A 20,835-nucleotide genomic window follows, 5' to 3' on the forward strand; every position below is an offset into this window, starting at 1 on the left:
GCGAGTAAATATAATCAACTCTTCCGGGGATTAACCGAGAGACCGTTGCTTGTCTGGTACACACCACAGCGTTGCTTCCCTGCAAACGACTTCATGAGAGCGTTGTTGAAGGCACCCTTTTAGACTGTTATAATGTCATTTTTCACTCATAGATTTGCCTTCATCGATTTGCTATGTGAGGTACTGCATAAGAATGTCTGACATGTGGATAATATGCTGGTAACTTGTGGATAATATGTAACATCACAGTTTATTAACACAAACATAGCTACGTCATCGCAAGTACGTGTAGCCTAAGTTCGTGCGTGGAGGCTACGAACAGCACTGTGCGATTACGAAAATGCACGCCATTCGCACATTGAATTTTCCTATATTTCGATTCAGACTATATGGCATAGTAACTTATCAGCAACGCCACGCATTAATATCGGCACTATAAATTACGTGTATGTTGTTATATTTATGTGTATGTTCAGACTGCTTCGACAATCATTTATTAATTGACGATTGATGTTTAGCATTTACAATGAATAGATTATCTAATGATAATAAATTGGCTCTTATAATTTTACTTTTAGACAAAGGCGAAGAATAAAAAAGAGAATTTAAAAATGAATACATCCAATATTAAAAAAAAAATAAAAAAAATAAAACTTGAAGGAGAGTATTAGATATTGTTCAAAGACTTACAAATTACGAAATATGACGACAAGTTTTAGTATTTTAAAATGCTGCAACGCAAACTTTATTTTATATTTTTTCAAATTTTATTTCATTTTTTTCGCAACTTTTTTCCAATAATATCGGTGTATTTTGAATGAATTGTATTTGGTTGAATTAAAAAAAAAAATCTCACAAAACTTATATTTTCAATTAATTTTTCTTGCTTCGTTCGTTTTTTATTATTTTTGCTGACAACAAAAATGATTAGTGAAATATTAATAAACAAAAACCGTAAAGAGAAGGCAATATGGAGCCAACGCAGTATGTAGAGCTCAACTGAAATTTATTGATTTAAAAAACGATTAAATTTGCTTTCGGTCATTTTTGAGACCCTCTTCAGCGCAAATAACGTAAGAAATGAGTAACTTTAACATAATAGTATAGGATATTATCGCCAATAAATAAATAAATAATAAACAAATAAATAAATGATTAATAAATAAATAAAAATAAAATAATTAATTCTTATGTTTAATTTTAAAATGTCGCCAGTAGATAAATTAATAGACAAGTGTTTATACGACCAAATTGGCAATTTATTGTTTGATTGTTTTATCACAACGTTTCGACCATATGGTTTTGGTCCTTATCAAGTGAAACTAAAATAACAATACTATATATAAATATGTATAAATAATGATAGTCATGTTACAAATGAAATAAATAGAATTATGTACCTACGTTATAATTAAAGAGTAGAAAGAGAAAAATCGAAATGTCAAACTGACATTGTGTCAATCACTATGTTGAGAATACTGATATTCCAAACATACTTATACCGTTGTATAATATATCGAAGTACATACATGATATTTTACATAATTCAAATTTGCAACCAAAATCTCATATAAAAGACGACTGGTCATTTGCTGCTGATATGAAAGAGAAACTTATTAATGATGACGAAATAATGATATCACTTGATGTTACTGCATTATTTACTAATATTCCTAAAGAGTTAGTTTTGCGCGCTATCGAAAAACGTTGAAATGACATTGCTCTAAACACAAAATTTAATTTGCCCCAATTTTTATATGCAGTGGAAGTAATTCTCGATTCGACTAGTTTTTCTTTTAACGGAAAGTTTTATGAACAGATCTTTGGCAGTCCTATGAGGTCTCCGTTATCACCTATTTTAGCAGATATTGTGATGGATGATTTGGAGACACATTGTTTGAGTTTACTTAGTTTACTTGGTTCCTGTGTATTATTTATTCAAGTTTACTTAGTTTACTTGGTTCCTGTGTATTATTTATTCAAACTTTCGTTTCAAACTTATTTTGTGATTTATCTATTCACGACATTGTGAAAATGAAGTGTCTTCGCCTGGGCGACGTCATCTCACCCACCAGAAACCACTAACACCACTACTAATCAAAAGTCTCAACAAATTCTCTTTACGCGATTTAGATATTTATTCCTATTTTCTTCATCGGTATAAATAAAAAAGATATCCTTGTTGCATTTTGGCCAAAGAGTTCCGTCTGCGAGTTAAGTGCGATTATCGGGTCATTTGCAAAATTAGGAAGACTAGGTTGGCTAGGGCGCATCAGTCAGGAAACCTTCGAAACAGTACATTGTTATATCACTGAAATTGTCCATAACTTAGCCGCGGCACATAAAATAATTAAAACTATTAATAATTTTTACGATAGACTCAACATACATTCTATTAATTTTCAGTTACTTCTTTCTCTCTCTCTCTCTCCCGAATCTTCCGCGTCTTTCTTCCCGCGATTACTGTCATCAGTTTCTACAGTGATCTTCATTAATGATTCTCCTTCTTCTACTCCTGAGCCCGCAGAATCGAACGAGTTTGAAAGGGCGATCCAAGAATGCTGCAATAAGCTCCCGAACCTTGAAGATTCCTCCTGTTATGAACCTGGATATCATCCTTTAAATCCTTTTATCATCTCTATTTCAATAATTATTTTACATTCTTTACACAGTTTTCTTTATTTTATTATAACCAGACTATTTTAATAAACCTGACGGTTTGGCGCGTTAATAAAAAACTCTGATCGTTTATTACAATGATCTGGTTATAATAAAATAAAGAAAGAAATCGTGTAAATCGGCCTAATCATAACTCTTTTATTGAGCGTTATAGAAAAAAACATAACAATGTACTGTTTCGAAGGTTTCCTGACTGATGCGCCCTAGCCAACCTAGTCTTCCTAATTTTGCAAATGACCCGATAATCGCACTTAACTCGCAGACGGAACTCTTTGGCCAAAATGCAACAAGGATATCTTTTTTATTTATACCGATGAAGAAAATAGGAATAAATATCTAAATCGCGTAAAGAGAATTTGTTGAGACTTTTGATTAGTAGTGGTGTTAGTGGTTTCTGGTGGGTGAGATGACGTCGCCCAGGCGAAGACACTTCATTTTCACAATGTCGTGAATAGATAAATCACAAAATAAGTTTGAAACGAAAGTTTGAACACGAATAAGACTTCGAACACTAATGACTTGTAAGAGAGTCCCTCATGGGTAACGGAAAGAGTAAGCATCATAACAATAATTATGGCATGGATAATCGGAGCAAGAGGGAAGATAAAGGATTGGAGGAGAGGAGAAGGAAGAGCATAAAGAGAGGATTAAAGGTGAATGAAAGGAATAGGATGGATGGAAGATTGTGGAAAGCAGAAGGAGTTAAAGAAGTTCGACGGTTAGGAGAAAGAAATGAGAGAGAGAGAGAGAGGGGAGAGAGAGAGAGAGAGGGAGGAGGGGGGAAAGAGAGAGAGAAGGGAATTATAGGATGCGGAAGGAGAAGAGAGAAGAGGGAAGATTAAGTGACGAGGGGATAGAGGTGTGAAAAGAGATACAGAAGAGAAGATATGAAGAGAAGGCGAGCAGGAGGAAAGAACGAAGTACAGATAAGAAAAGAAGAGAAGAAAAAGGAGTAAGGAAAGAAGCAGAACAGAAAGAAGAGGAAGAAAGAAAAAGAAGAGAAGGAGGTGGCAGCGAAGGTTTAGAGAAGGAGTGGAAGCTGATAAAGGAGAGAAGAGAAAAAGAAGAGCGAGAAAGAAGGGACAGGAGAAGAAGGAACATGATATGAAGAGGAGTGGAGAGAAGGAAGGAAGGAATAGGATGAAGGAATGGATAGGAAGGAAAGTGGATAGGAGAGGGAAGAGGAAGGAGGAAAGAAGATCCTACTGGTGGAAATGAAAGAGGAAGAGGACAGAGAGAAGTTGTTAGAGAAGAAGATCGAAATCAGGAGAAGATGGGGGATTGGGATTGACGAGGATCTAATGGAAGAGAGGAAATTAAGATGGAGATTGGGGAAAAAAGCGAGGGAGAAAAAATGAAAAGAAAGGAATACTCTGGTGGATAACAGGGGATTATAGATTGACAGGAAAGAATGGAAGTGGGATGAAGAAAAGAAAGTATGATGGGAGAAGAGAGAAGGCTAGGTAATACATGAAGGAAGAGATATGAGAGAGGAGTGATAAGGGGAGGAGAGAGAATCGAGAAGAGGGCGAGGAAACAAGGAAGGGGAAGGGAGAAATAAATTTTGTAAGGCCGTTTGGGTCAGATCGGAGCAGGAGAGAGTAAGAAGACTGTAAATGTATAAATGTATAATATTGAATCTCCTTTGGGTGGCAATAAAGACATTATTCATTCGTCCTTCACTAATGACTCTCTTTTCGGCTCTATTTGTTAAATATTTCGTTTAGATCGTTTTTATCGTTATTCATCTAATGCATTTCGTTAAAAAAAATTTATTATCTTTTCGGTATTGTTTTATTCTTCCGCCGAAAAATTCTACTGCAAAGGATATTTATCAATTTTTATTTATTCAAGGAAATCGGCGTGATTTCATCATCAATTTTTATGCGCCTTTCTCACGGTTACTCATAGATATACAGTTATTGACAAGTGACTAAGAGTTTAAAAAATGCATGGCGCAAGATCTGTTTATTAAACGATTTATTTTTATCACCAATAGATGATTGCCGCAACTTCGTGAAAGGAAAAAATTGTAGAATCGTCAGGACGTAACATATATATACATACATACATACATACATATATATATATATATATATATATATATATATATATATCTTATTATTCTATATATAAAAGTATTATGATACAATTATTAAACACTAAATAATTTTCGAGATATTTTATATTTTATACTAAAATATGTCAGATTAAAATACAAAATAACTCAAAAAATTCTTAATGAAAAAATACTTTATTATATTGTTTTGGAAAGCTCTTGACATAAGCTATAAGAATATGCAATAAAAAGTAAGAGATTACATTTAAGAAATTAAAGGTGTCCTTGACTTGACCTTAACGCTGCCATCCAAATGACATCATCTTATGTTCCCCTCAAAATCATACAATTTTTGTTCAAAACATTTTTCTCTAAAATGCTTAGTTTTTGAAAGGAAAGAGGTGTACACGCATGGTCTATATATATATATATATATATATATATATATATATATATATATATTACAGGGTGTAACTAAACAAACGCACATGGACAATACCATCAGATACAGAACAACAATCCAAAATGAAAAGACCTGAACCATTTTTTGATCTGAGCTTTTTTTTCGTTGTTATATGATGTTAAAGTTAGCTAATCAGCGCCTATACAACAGAAAGCCGTTTCGCTACTCTGATCACCGTCATCCCTTTTTTGTTTTCCGTTGTAGACAGCCGCTGATTTAGTTAACTTTAACATCGTATAACAACGAAAAGAAAGCTCAGATCAAAAAATGGTTCATAACTTTTCGATTTGGATTGTTGTTTTGTATCTGATAGTATTGTTAATATGCGTTTATTTAGTTACACCCTATATATCTTATTATACTTTTATAAATACGCTAATAAAGTACTCATTTCATTTGATTTTATGGATTTTTTGTGAGATTCCATATATATTAAAGAAAAAGAAAAAAGTTTGAACTATTCAATTGTTGTTGAAAAAACGATTAAAAGTTATTGAAAACCAATAGTGTTTAATTGATTTTTATTAATATAATATTTTTTGTAAAAATTTCTTGTATAAATAATAAAAATAATATTATTTGTGGCATGTTATATAAATATTAATACAACGCTATGCGCAAGATTTCTGAAATGAGTTTGGACAAACATTTTCATGTCGTTGGGAGGTTTATTAATCTCCGTGAAATGTACCATTTTACAATTTAAAGTGACTGCTTCAATTTTATAACTAGAGATTTATAGAATTTACATAAATTTATTATAGATTTATTACAGCTTTTTCCACAAAAATTAACAATTAAACTATTATTTAATCTAAAATTTAATTTAAACTATTATTATTATAAATTGTTGAATTTATATTATTTTCCCATCTTTGTGTGCATTTTAATTGTATTGTAACGATCTACCTTTCCCGACGCCACGGATCGGCTTGTCGGTTCCAGGATTCGGGAGAAGGAAGAGACTCTGGCTCGCAAATCATACATTTGGTCTGGTCAACCAATAACAATGATTTATTTGCGTGAATATATGTTACAACAAAATCGGCTAATAAACAGTACTCGCGAATACAATGGGAGGAGACGGGATCGACCTGTAACGAGAGAAACAAAATCGGCTGGTACTAACGGAATCGGCTACTCGCAATTTATCGCATCGGAGTTGTCTAATCTGGTCCGGATATGAGATAACGCGAGATCGTGCCAGGACGCGATGTCTGGTGCCGAGGATGCGCACTTCTCAGCGGCCCGTCCTGAAAAGGATTAAGGGTCAGTTGGCATGCTTTGCGACTTATCCTGAGAAGGACTAGGCGTTGGAGAGATGCTGTTCCTGGCGTCACCAGCGGGCACGAGCCAATCTTACTGATTAGGCGCGGTACAAACAAAATAAGCACGGACGCGATGCGTACAATGGATTGAGCCTAAAGGCTCTCAGTTGCGGATCACCGAGAGATTGTCGCGCGGTCGAAGTTGATGGTGTCGCGAGAAAGCGACGAAGAGAGCACTCTTCGTCACGGACAGCGCCGGTCGTCGAGAGCACTCGACAGGGTACGAAAGCACTCGTCTCCGACCGGAGGTGGTTGGTGTAAGGGAGAGCACTCGGCCGGAGACGAGAGCACTCGTCTCCTAGACCAGGTTAGAAGGAACGGTATAAGGATCGGTCAACTGGAAACTCAGAGAGCGCTCTGAGGCTTCGAGTGTCCCGAGGATCGGGACCAGGGAATGGTGCCGCTAGCCATGTCGAGCCGGCTTTCCTTACTTAGGCTCGCACCGCCCTAGTGGGGGATCGCATCGCCCAGCGGCGGCTCATACGGTGGGCGGCTCACTCGCTGTCCCGCAACGGTGCAGATATGTGAAATTTATGGGGCGCCAAGCGCCGGCCTCTTTTGCGGACGGTCCGCGAGGCTTTAGTAACGATACAGGTCGTAACAGTATCAAATATAAAAAATATATTTTGCAAAGTTAAAAACAGTACGGATAAATCATTAGTTTTTTTTTAAAGCTCCATATAACATTACAATCTATCGCCAGGATATTCAGTAATAAATTAAGCAATAGTAAAAACAGTTTGCTGTGTGTCCATTGACCCTATTAGGTACATCGGTTAGAGGTCAGTATTATTAGACGGGCCGGGTTTTTCTACGCACACAAGCGCGAACCATGTACATGTGATGCGCAGAACGCTCTGCTCCATAGTGGCAGTCCATAAGTCCACACCGGTTTTATTATACATTTATATAATAGTATTTTATTTTCCATCTTAAGCTGTGATTTACGGCCTAAGAGCCAATACATTTTCCTTAGATTCATTTCTAATTATTTGCTTGGTTGTAATGTGTTTCTTCCAAGTCAATCTTCTATCCAGGTGTACTTGTCGATATTTGGCTTCATTTGTCTGCTGGATCTGCACTCCATTTATTGTGACAGGAAGGCAAGTTGCACGTTTTAAGGTAAAGGTCACGTGCACTGACTTGGTCTCATTTACCTTAATTCTCCATCTATTTAGCCACTCTTCCATGGCATTGAGACTATCCTGAAGTATGACGCTACTGCCGGGTTATAAGACACAAGGGTGAGACACAAGGACCGTAGTGTCATCAGCGAAAGTACTCAGAGTTATTCCAGCAATTGGCAAATCGGCTGTGTATAACAGATATGTGTGTCAGTCCGAGTACGGTACTCCAGCATTGATTGGATGTAATTTTGTTACGTCGTTGCCATACTTAACAAAGAAGTATTGATCTTTCAGGTAGGATTTGAGAATTTTATAATTGAATTGAAAGTTCTGTTTGATTTTGTATAGCAGACCTTCGTTCTAGACTCTGTCGAAAGCTTGGGAAACATCCAGAAAGACTGTAGAACTATACTTCATTGCTTCGAAGGAGCTGTGTATTACATCAACCAATCTATGCACATGATCCAAAGTGCTGTGTTTATGGAAGCCAAAAAATTTGATGGTTTGGAATTAGCTGCTTGTCTTCAATAATTTCTCCAAGTTTATTGAGCAGCAATCTTTCCATCACTTTAAATGATACCAGAAGTAGCTGATTGGCCTATATGATGCAACTTCTTCTGCGTATTTGCCTGGTTTTTGTATCATTGTTACCTGAGCTACTTTCCACTTGGATGGAACACAGCCAATCCTCATTATGCTATTGTATGATTGGGTCAGGTAGATTACATCAACTTCAGGTAACTCTCTGAGTGTACATCCTATAACGAAGTCATATCCAGGCGCTTTTTTTGGGTCGACCCTTAATAGCGTTGGCTACTTCAATTTTAGTACATTTTAAGAAAGTCTTGTTGGCAATCATTGATCGCATCATTGATTTCACAACTATTATTGTTAAGAACAGAGGAATCGCAACTGGAATTGGGCATGAAGACGTTTGCTAGGTGTTTAGCAAAAATCTCAGCTTTTTCCATATCATTCCAAGCCTAATTTTCATCCAGTTTATATATAGATGGTGACATGGTTTGCAGCTGTTTAAGTTTTTTGTTGCTTTCAACAATGAGTAATCAGTTGCTTTTGTTGCATCCAAAAACTTAAGGTAGTTTTGAACGCTTCTATTTCTCAAGTCTGCTAACATACTTTTTACTTCTTTAGCAAGATGATTTAATTGCTTTTTAATCTTCAGACATTTTGTACACTAGTAGTACACATAGTTTCCTTACTTTTCTTTTTAGGACTACTTTGTCTCTAATATTTGATGGGTACTTACATGTGTTATCATTGCTAGTAGATTTTGGAGTGGCTTTCCAGGCAGTTTGTTGTAATCATTAAAGTATTTTACCGCTATCCTTAAATCATCTAAACTTTTTAGGAATAGTTTTGTGTTAAGAGTTGCTGCTACTTCCTCCCGAAAATATTTCCAGTTTGTGCTCGTGTTATGCAATCTGCATATATTGTCATTATTCTTAGCCTGGCTTTAGAGTAATAAAAACAGATGTGTGATCCGAACAAAAATCTAAACTCGATTTGCACTCAATATATTGCTGAAATATTTCCTTTATAATAGCAAAATAGATGAGATCAGGAACTCTGCTCGTATTAGTAGGCCAATAAATAGGCTGTCCAGTCAATATGACATTAAGATTTATTGAACCTATTGCATGAAGCAATTCCCGATTTTTAGAAGTGGTCAGTCGAGATCCTCATTGTATAAATTTAGCATTTAAATCTCCTCCAACAATGAAGCGGGACCCAAGTTTTTCAAATAAATGCTTGCAGTGTTCTTTCTTATTGTTGAATTTCAGTGGATAATAAACAGCTGAAAAAGCGATAGGACTAGTCCAGTCTTCGACTATAATGTTGGTTGCTTGGATGTGTTTTTTTTTTTATGTAGGTAATTGCATAATGCCTAATATTGTTTCTTATTAAAATAGCAGATCCACCATGGGCAGTGTTATCTGGGTGCATCGCTTGATGGAATTAATATTTGGTCATAGAGAAGAAGTTTTTGTTTGGTAAAGTGTGTTTCCGAGATTAGTATTATGTTATTCATTTCCAGGAAGGCGTTCAACTCAAGATGATGTTGGGCTAGCCCATTGGCATTCCACAATGCATTTCTTAACATGTTGAATATAATGTCATTTTGCCAATGAAGTTTGACTCTAGATTTGACAGAGATATCATTTGCTTCATTAGTTCCTGGAACATAGACATTATCTCCCGATTGTTAACGCTGTTGATTTCAGTTGATATATTGCTTGTTTGCATTTGATTTGTGCATTGTGTGTGGTTAGTGTTGTTGTCCGCAACTTGGGCATATGAGGCAGACTTGAATGCTTCATGGTTAGTATTGGCTTCCTCTATTAGAGTTTTTTGTGATGTTCGCCATTGTGTTACTCTTGCTCTGAGTGTCCGATCTGGCTTTTTGTAACTGTTTGTGTACTTCGCATCCTTTATAATTAGCTGGGTGATTTCACACATTACACACTTGACTTGTTCTGATTTTCTTGGGCAATTAGCTGTTAAGTGATCTTTGGCGTATTTGACACACTTAGCTTTATGATAACAGAATTTTTTACTGTATCCATAACACTGGCATTTTGCGCACTGCGGAATCTCGAAGTCTAGGAGGTTCAAAGAGTATTCGACAATGTAGGAGATTCTTAATATTGTATATAACGTTGTTAGTATTTGATTTCAGTTCTACGTTGAACATAGGTAAAGGTTTTTTTTTATTCTTTGTTTAATATTCCATATATTTACTACCATATGACCCAATTTTTTGATTGCATTCTTGATTTCTAAAGATTCAATTGAGGGATACATATTTTTTAAAACTACTTTAAAGCTTCTATCCTATTTAGGTTTATAGATATGAAACTAAGTTTCTTTCAGCCGCAGTTCTTTGACTATCTCTGTATATATCTCCGATGTCATTGGTTGTATCTTAACTTGCTTTTCCTGCAATATCTTTATTTCCCATCCACAAATATCGGGGATGGTTTAGTTTTTGTGGGGTAGCTGTATTATCGTTCTCGTTGTCCAGAACATCAAACCTGTTCGAAGTTGGGATAGTGTTACTTAGCTAATAGTTCTTAATTTTAGTTTGTTTCGTGATTCTAATAAAAAGATCATCAGAACTGCTCCTTAGTCTCTTTTTATGCTACGTTTGATATGTGGATTGATTTTCACTTCTTGGTCTTGTGTATGCTACTGTGGTTTTAAGTTAGAGTTGTCTCTGTCTCGGTTGATATCATGCTGATTGATGAAGCATGATTTCTGGTTAAGACTTCTGAGCTAGCAGATGTGTCTTTTGCAAACAATGGTTGCCCCCCTTCCCAAAATACGTGAGACCTGCCTCTATAGAGGGTGGATGCGGGTCAGTGCCCGGATTACCACCTGGGATATTTGCCGAAAATGTTTTATCCATTGTCTGGTTAAGTGTTAGTTTTGGTCCACTGCGAATATTATTTCCTCGGTACCCACTGGCAAGCCAGCAAGCATTCCTCTCTGATTAACAATCCCACACTTATAGTTGTTTTTAATATAATTATTTAAGCAATTGGATATATTTTATTTATTCATATTTATCTGTTTATGGGCAAAATAAACTAAAAAATATATTTTTGATTTTATAAAACACAAACCAATTATATATTTCAGTTATCTTTAATTTTCATTTATAAATTAAGAATTTTATTCATAATTAATAATAAATTAATGGTATTACTTATCATGGATTGTATAAAAAATTTTAATATTAAAAAAATTCATTACCTTTAGTATTAAAATTTTATTAATTATGTTTTAAAGTTTAATAAAAATTTTTTATAAAAATTTGAATTATTTATAAATAAAAAAAGAATATATTATAATATTACCAAATTTTAAGCATTCTCCCAAAATATTAGTTAAGAATTTTAAATAATGCTTAAATAAAAATTAAATTTTATTTTGTTAGTATAAATCTATTACGCATCTATAACAAATGTCTAATGGACATGCATGATGGATTTATAGATGGATATCTATTGTGAAGATAATATAAATTTTTATAAGAAATTTATACAATATCCACTGTGGAGATAGATGTTGCACAGAGCTATGGAGATATATGGACACCCAATGGATGAGTTCCATGTGGGAAGCGGAAAGATCGTGATAAATAACTGATAATAATTTAAATAATTTGTTGTTCGAACATTGTTTTTTATTTATTTACTGCAGACAAGCATCGATATGTTATACGCACCATCAAAACATTCTTTGCGAAAATGTCGGCTAGCGTCGGTACATGTTGACGCAACTTTCAAATCGGTGCCGATTAGTGTAGATAATTTTACTTAAAATGCATTGTTCAATGTTTTGTCGTGCTGCTGCCGGTGCATTTCGTTGCTGATATGTCACGATTCGTGCAGTATACTCTGAATTGATCTAATATGTGAAACGCGACAGTAATGTGATGTGACATTTTTTAAATAAACATTTTCACATTTTGATTTTGCGTCATATTATTAAATTGTTGCAGATAAAATGGCCGTTTTTTATAATTAAAACTTCTCGCCATTATAGTTCAGCTTTTTTCATGCAGATGTCGCTCTATATGTAATATTTGAAACGTACATGTTTCACACGAAAATTTGCATACAAAACTTTACTTGTATCACAATGTTTATGTCATTGAAAGTCGCTGTTTCTTTAATGGAAAGTAAGGAAATATGAATAATATTCTTATTATTCTTATAATTTAATCTTGGTCATAATGCGGCCGAAGCAAGGCAAAATATGAATACTGCCTTTCGGGAAGAAAGTGATCGACCCACCATACGTTGAACACAAACATATATCAAAACTGAGACCTCACCAAAGTTAGCCCTCTTCACTTGGATTGAATTATGATTTTTTTTTTACCAATTATTTGGTAGTTCATTGGTAGTGTTTGGATTCCGCATTCAAAACATTTGATAATTTCTCGTTTTTTTACAAAAACATAAACAAATTTTTAACTTTTTTTAGCTCCTCCCCCCACTTTAACTATTATGGATTCTTTTTTATCAATTATTCAATGTTAATTGCTAATATTTGGTAGTACATTCAAAATGTTTGGTAATTGCCCGTTTTCTTTTTTCAATTGTTAACAAATTTTTAATCTTTTCTTAGCTCTCTACTCTCTCTCTCTCTTTATTATTGAGGATCAATCAGAGTGAAGCAGCTTAACGGTCGATTGTGCAACTGTCAACCATAATTCCAACTGCAACCCGTAGTGTAATACAGCCTTTATAGAACTCTACGAAAAGTATAATTTATTCTTAAGCGAACTTAATACAAAAGAGGAAAGATAGCGATTTAACAGAGTATCTGCTATTACATAATAAATCTTACAGGCAATTTATTAAGCCCGGCCTATAATGTTGTTAGTCGTTAGTTGTAAGCAAATTGACAAATCATAATCGATTATTCTAAGAATATTCTGGAATTGGAATAATTGACTGTAATTAATCCATATAATATTATGGCGTTTTCGGATGGACGGGTTAACTCAACTCGGATCATGAATCTATGTCTTTTATTGGCAGAGACATGCAAATAATGACGTCATTGCATTGTCTTCGAAAACGCCATTACTATTAGGTTTACCGGAAAGGTCTCTCCGTTTTTGAAAAAAGAAAATAATACATTTATTAATATTTACTGAACAATATAATTTCCATAGTTACTAATGATCTCTTCCCAGCGTGATGATAATTTGTGAATTCCATTTCTGTAGAATGACTCATCTTTGGAGGCGAAAAATTGAAACTTGAGATGACATTATCGGACAGAACTTTCCGGTAGATATATTATAATATATTGCTAGTGAAAGCTGGTAAAAACATTACGGTGCAGACGTATATCAATCTCTCGCTCCCACAATTCGCGTATTTCATGCAATGCGCATGCGAAGCATGCACTATCGACCGTTAAACTACTTTACTTTGATTGGTCAATCCTCAACAATAAGGAGGGAGAAAGTGAAGGGCTAAGAAAAGATTAAAAATTTGTTAACAATTAAAAAAAATAATTATGGCAATTACCAAACATTTTGAATGCGCTACCAAACATTAGCAATCAACGACTGAACGATTGGTAAGGAAAACATCCATAATAGTTAAAGTGAGAGGATAAAAAAAGATTAAAAATTTGTTTATGTTTTTGTAAAAAAATGGGAAATTACCAAATGCTTTGAATTCTGTACCAAACACTACCAATGAACTACCAAACGATTAATAAAAAAAAATTCATAATAATCAAAGTGGGAGGACTAAAGCGGGGAGCACTTTTGCATAAGCGCATAATTATAAGCATAAGGAAATTGATTGGTTCATTTCCTTATGCATATATTTGTGGACCAATCAATTTCTTTATGTTTATGGTTATGCGCTTATGCAAAAGTGTGTGCTCCCCGCTTAACTTTGGTGAGTCTTCATTCGCATAAGATTATGATGCCTGTATGGTGGTTTGCTAAAGTATTGTGCATTTTTCATTTTCAAAAAAGAATGAAACTATAAATGCTGACAATACTATCAAAAAATTGACGTAGTGATAAGAAAATGTATTAAACAGCCGGCATTATTCACGCAATCAGTATTATAGACGCGGTTATTGCTTCATGATAATGCATGCATGTTGCAACTGCATAAAACAGACGCAAAAAAATAGCAGAGTTTAAATGCGAAGTTCTCTCTTAATTTCTTTATTCTCCTAATTTTTTTCCGACAGATTACCATTTTCTTGAAACTTGAATGGCTTTTTAAGTGAAAAAGTATTCCAAACGGAAAGTGAGGTTAAAAGTGCGTTCAATAAATTTCTTGAATCTTGCTCTTTTGATTTTTATGGAAAAGACATTAATGTTCTTGTACCATATTGAGAGAAGTATGTTGAAGTGGATGGAGATTTTTTCGATTTACAAGATGTGTATATCAAGTGTGTCAAATGAAAGTTTAAATTCAAAAACAGTTATTTTATCTGCAACAACCTGATACTTTCGTTTACGATACAGACAAAAAAAAATAAAGACGTTTTTCTTATATAATTTATCCAAGTTATCGTCTAAGACTATTAAGAATTTAATCGGTTTAACTGTTATTAAAGTTCGATACTCTGAGGTACTCTTAATTAGCTGATTCGCGCATATAAATACAGGGAATGCCTCCCTTTTTCTACACGTCAACTTGATGCGAAACACCACTTCTTGATAAAAACTTTTATTTTTTGGAATTTATTTATTTCAGTGCGTGTGACTATTGTGAACAACCAGTGAATAATTCGGGAATTACTTCATCATGTGAATGTGTTATAGGTGATGGATTTGAAAAAACAATATTTTCTATCAATCGTATGATCCCAGGTCCAAGTATTCAAGTAGGTAACATATTTGAACATAATATTTACATTACATAAAATATGTACATTAACATAACGTATAATTTTTGTAAAGATTTAATAATATTAATTGTCATATTAGAGATATCTTTTGTATTTAAATATCTTTTAATAATATTTTTCATTTAATAATTTTTTTAACAAAATTCCTTATTATAAATACAATATTTTTTTTAATGTTAAAATTCAAAGTATGATGTAGTACTATTTAATCTCTTAACTAGCTAGATATTTATTTTCTACTAGTCTAACACGCCTCAGGAATACTTTTTTCAAAATATTCTTTTTTAAAATATTGCATGATATACCAATTTGTTACATCTATTGTAGTAACATTAATTTATGACGGGTAATTACAGCATATCCATGCTAGTTAACATGTTAATAAACATTTCCTCTATTAAAAAATTAAAAAATTTTAAATATTTTTTAAAAATAAATTTAATTATTATGTAAAATAATTTTAAGGTAATTATTTATATTAACAGACACTTCGCCAATGACTTTGACTTTGACATATGTTGTCAAGGACATGACCCTGAGTAACTTTTCCTTATAAATTAATCGGCAGTCTCTTATAGTTACCGAGATATTTAATGTTAAAGTTTGATTTGAAACAAAAATGAGTAAATGTTTGGATTAATTTACACCTCACGGATCGTTTTCATTTTTTATATATATTGTAAAAGATACATTCTTAAGTAACACACATTTTAAATTTTGTGACGTTCTCTTCTTGTTCCAGAAATATGCGATTTTAAAATTTCACAGATTTAATGTATTTTCTGTTATAAAATATGGAAAAATAAAGTTTGTTTGCGTTGTATTTGTGTAGAGCAGATGTAGAAAAAGTATTTGTTTACATTTTCGGGGACGAAGCTTCTTGGATTTTTCCACTTTCCAAAAAAGTTTGAAATATACCAAAGTACATGCATGGACAGGAAGCACGCACGCGCGCGCGCGCGCACCACACACACACGCACGCACGCACGCACGCGCATCCGGGGGGGTGCAAGTGAAGTCTTCGGCCTCCCAGGGGAGTAGACAAAGTGGATCTCGCTTTACAACTTACAAAGTACATGCTACATTGTAAATTACATACATTGTAAAGCAAAGTCCACCACTTGCCCCTCCCCCCTCCACCCCCGTGTGTGTGTGTGTGTGTGTGTGCGCACGCGTGCTTTCATGCATGTACTTTGGTATATTTCAAACTTTTTTTGTTAATAACTTTTTAATAAGCAACGAGCGACGGTTAAATTAGAAGAAAAAGTTACTCAGAATTATGTCCTTGAAAACATATGTCAAAGTCAAAGACATCGGTAAGGTGCCTTTGAAAGGTTACCTATCGGTAACCTTTTATGCATTTATCAAATTTTTTTATTTTTCAAAGTTGAAACCACGTGCACTTTATTTTTTATATAGAAAACAACTTATTTGTAAAGTTTCAGGTTAATCGGGAACGGGGTCATTCGGAAGTACACCCCCTATTTTTGATAATTTGTAAATGTAAAAATAAGGAAGACAAATATTAAAACGAATAATTTTTTAACTATAATAATATATTTTAAGTTATATTATTGTGATAGCGGATATCATTTAGACATAATATCGAAATATGCATCAATACGCTCGCAAAATGTAAACTTTCTCTTAATTTCTATAAATTCTGCTATGTAACTTATATAATGTTCTTTACGTATTCCAAATCAAAGAATATTATTACGTGTATCTCGCCATGCTCGTTCAATGTGTTGTGTATGAACATTATTATCAGGATCAACAAAATTATATTTGTGATTCACTTTTTCATGTAAATATCCCTCATTATTTAGACAATCGTATGGTTTCCAACAATCAGATATTATTTTTGTACTTGGTTTTATCCATTTTTTAATAACCAATAATAATGTCTCAGCAGAACGTTCGGAAACTGGTTCGATAAAAAATTTTTTAGTATCACGTTCACAACCTCCAAATATCCATTGTCCAGAAATTAGACGACCTTTATTATATTTTCTTTTACCAATTTTTACTTCGTCAATTTCTACAATTTTGTCTTCTCCACCTATTTGTTCACTACTTATGTCAACCTATTAAACACAAAGCTATAAAATAAAAATAAAAAATAATTTATATTAAAATAGCTTTGATGTTTTGACATATATTTTGATATAAATGATGTTTTTAATATATGATGAAATTATAGAACACACTTCGCGACAAAAATTTACCCAATCTACAGCTGTTTTTGATGATATTTCTAATTCATTCTCCAAAAACATTTGCCATGGAGGCTGAATTATTAGAAAATAAGCAATGAAACGACATACTGTTTGAATATTGAGACGACTTTGTGAAAACCATGTTCCATGTAATGCGCTTATTTTAAAGTTGCACCATATTTTCAAACGTTTCTTTTTCGATGTCCTTTTATAATGCACAGAATGACAATGAAAAATAAGACAATTGATATTACGACTTAATGAAATAGAAGAATTACATCGCGGACAATTTATCTTTTCAAATATAACACTGATTAAATAATCAATTAATTTTTTCTCATCATTGATGTTGCTAAGAAATTCGTAAAGACGCATGTTGATTACGTAAGTAAAATATTGCGACTAAATGACCTTACTGAATAATATAGACACTTGAAATACATTGTAAAGTACAAGATCGACAAAGTGTCTATTGTCAATGTAAACAAAAAATTTGGTTTGGGTTACGTTGTATAAACCAAATCGTTTTCGTTTTAATTCAAACTTTAACTTTAAATATCTCAGAAAGTATAAGAGACCGCCAATTAATTTATAAGGAAAAATTATTCAGGATCATGTCCTTGACAACATATGTCAAGGTCAAGATCGTCGGCGAAGTGTCCGTTAATGTAAATAATTATCAATTTTAAATATCTTGATATATCATGGTAAAAATCATATCTTTGTATTATAATTTTTTTTTTAAATTGCTTATATAAAATTTGTTTTGTGTGTGTGTTAACTGGATTTATATCAAAAAGTTCTATTTTAAATTATAAAACGTATTAATAATAAATAACTTTAGAATCCGAAAAAGTTTATAGAAAAGTTATTGATAAAATAAACAGTTAATATACAATTATTCATTGAAAAAAATAGATGATACAAAACATTGTACAAATATTATTATTTAAATGTATTATATATATATATATATATATATATATATATATATATATATATATCAATACATTATTTTTTAATAGTTGGCAGATTGAATTCTTATAAAGAATTAAAATAAAATCTTAATGTAATTGTTCAGATAATTATACCGTGATAGAGTTCGGTGGCACGCCGATAAATCGATTCAAGTAGCATCGCGAGTCATTATTTTGAGCGCTCGCAATTGCTAATCCCAAAAGTAAAATCACTAGATTGACAAACCGCAATTTTGTTTATAATCTTAGATTGAAGTGAAAATGGCATCAGATAGTCCACACTTTATATGCATGCTACCTAGTATGCACTATCTACACTATTCGACGCCATTTTCGCTCCAAATTAATATTACAATTAAAATTGCGGCGCTTTGTCAATCTAATGACTTTACTCAAAAGAAATTAATATCTTGGACGAAGAAAATATCTGGACGTAGCACAAAGTACATTTTCGATCGAGGAGTATACAAACAAAGAATAAAAGGAAATCTCGATGTGGCCATCTTGGTTGTTGAATATTTTACGTAATTTTAACCACTACGACGTTACAATAGACTTAAATCCCTACGATTATTGGCTAATCTGCCATCTTGATTGTTTATATCCGTCACACTAGAACCTTCAATCCTCTTATCCCTTTGTCTTCAACCCTGCGGCAAAAGGCTCCGGCCAGATATTTCCTTCGTTCAAGATTGATAGCGTCATCCTATCGTCGACGAATGGAAATAGCGCAGAGTTGAATTTCTCGAAAGAAATTTTGTTATCGAGCTGCAGAATGTCAAAAATACATAATTTTAAAAAACAAAAACATTGTGTTCTTTTTTTAAAGCATCAAACAAGGAAGATCAAAACTTAAAAAAAAAACTACTGATAGCCTATTAAAGTTAAAACGTCAAGCTTCAAAATGCTTTTTTAATTTTTTCTACGATGATTTCTCTTCGGGTTTCAACGGTTTGAAAATAGCCCAATTTTTAGGACATGAAAAGTGTTCTCTATTTTTTTTGAATAGTGTATATTAAGAAATTGGAGAATTTATCAATTAAAATATGCATTGATTATAATTTATATAAATATAAACTTGTTTTTCAAGGTTTGCAAAAATGATTATGTTATCATTGACTTACAAAATGAAGCCGAAGGTCTTGAAGCGAGTATACATTGGCATGGAATTTTTCAAAATGGGTTTCAATATTTTGACGGTGTACCATTTTTGACGCAATGTCCAATTTTGTCATCTAATACCTTCAGGTACATAATAAATATAATTCAATGTTAATTTTAAATGTTTTTTCGCAGACTTTTCGTGACACCATTAATAACAGACTCTTATGTGATTCTATCGAAACAAAAATTCTAATACCAAAATGTTGAGATTATATTAAAAAGTGATAAGTATTTAAAGTTGACCAATCAGATGGTTAAACTGATCTGAAAGTTTGCGCATTCATGAATAATATATGCCACACTAATATAATAAAGAAATGTCTCCAAGCATTAATTTTATTATTAATATTAATAGAATTTTGTATACAATGTTATTAAAAGTTTGATTTTTAAATTTGGCTTACAATTTATTATAATTAATTGCTTGAATTGTATGAAATAATTGTAATATATAAAATTTATAAAATATTGATCTTAAAACATGAAGCACATGTGTCAAAGTGGTTAAAGTACATGGTTAAGTTACATTAAGTCATTACATAAGTTGTATCATATATAAATAATATATTTTTCGCATGTCAAAAAGATGTACAAATTAATATCAATCATGAATTATTTGTAAACCTTCGGAAAACTCACTTATATGAAATAATGGATAAGAATACACAATTCCTACATATTTTTGCCTTCTGAACATGAATATGAAACTTAAAAATAGCGCTCTCTTCTAGTTCCAAAGACATGCGATTTTGATGTATCATAATTTTCGCATTCACTTATATCATCTTTTTATTATGTCTTACTTGCGTGTTTATATTTTTTTGTTTACATTTGCGTCACTACAGTACATTTCTGTTAAGAATTTCTTTTGCTTAAATTTAATTGTCTTTGTATTACTGTTAATACACTTCAGAATCAATTGTTACTCCACGCAAAGCGAGGTTTCAAAGCTGTGTTTAGTTTTTTGGTAGTGAAACCCTCTCGCTAGGGAGGGGGAGGGGGGGGGGCGGAACGCACTGCCTCCGTGCATAAATTTTTTAATGCAAAGTGAGATTCCATGTAGGTTTACAATTTTGCACTTTATGCATATTAACCAAAAAATTATATAAGACAGCACTTATCAATACAAAGATTTGAATTGAACTTTGATTTGCGTGGAAAGTTGTAAACCCATGTGGAATCCTCACTTCGCATTAGAAAATATATGCGTAGAGGCAGTATGTTCCCCCTGCAGGAAGGTTCTATTATTCAAAAACTAGACACATAGATTTGCGTTGAACCTCGTTTTGTGTGGAAAAACCCAAGAAGTTTTGTTCTTGGAAAAGTAAACATTTTTTTCAGGTTGCTTTACACAAATACAACGTAAACAATCTTTATTTTTCCTTATTTTATAACAG

General features: G+C 32.9%; 1 protein-coding gene across 3 annotated transcripts in view; it reads left to right on the top strand.

Moving 5' to 3' along the window:
• LOC126851972 (uncharacterized) overlaps positions 1-20,835 on the top strand; it is a 163,720-nt gene that overhangs the window by 20,312 nt on the left and 122,573 nt on the right. For all 3 annotated transcript variants that reach the window (XM_050596378.1, XM_050596381.1, XM_050596380.1), the window contains exons 3-4: positions 14,925-15,054; positions 19,365-19,522. In XM_050596378.1, the coding sequence (XP_050452335.1) occupies positions 14,925-15,054; positions 19,365-19,522 (288 nt within the window). The remainder of the gene's footprint in view (positions 1-14,924; positions 15,055-19,364; positions 19,523-20,835) is intronic.

Source organism: Cataglyphis hispanica, chromosome 9, assembly GCF_021464435.1.
Source record: "Cataglyphis hispanica isolate Lineage 1 chromosome 9, ULB_Chis1_1.0, whole genome shotgun sequence".
NCBI classification, from domain to species: Eukaryota; Metazoa; Arthropoda; class Insecta; order Hymenoptera; family Formicidae; genus Cataglyphis; species Cataglyphis hispanica.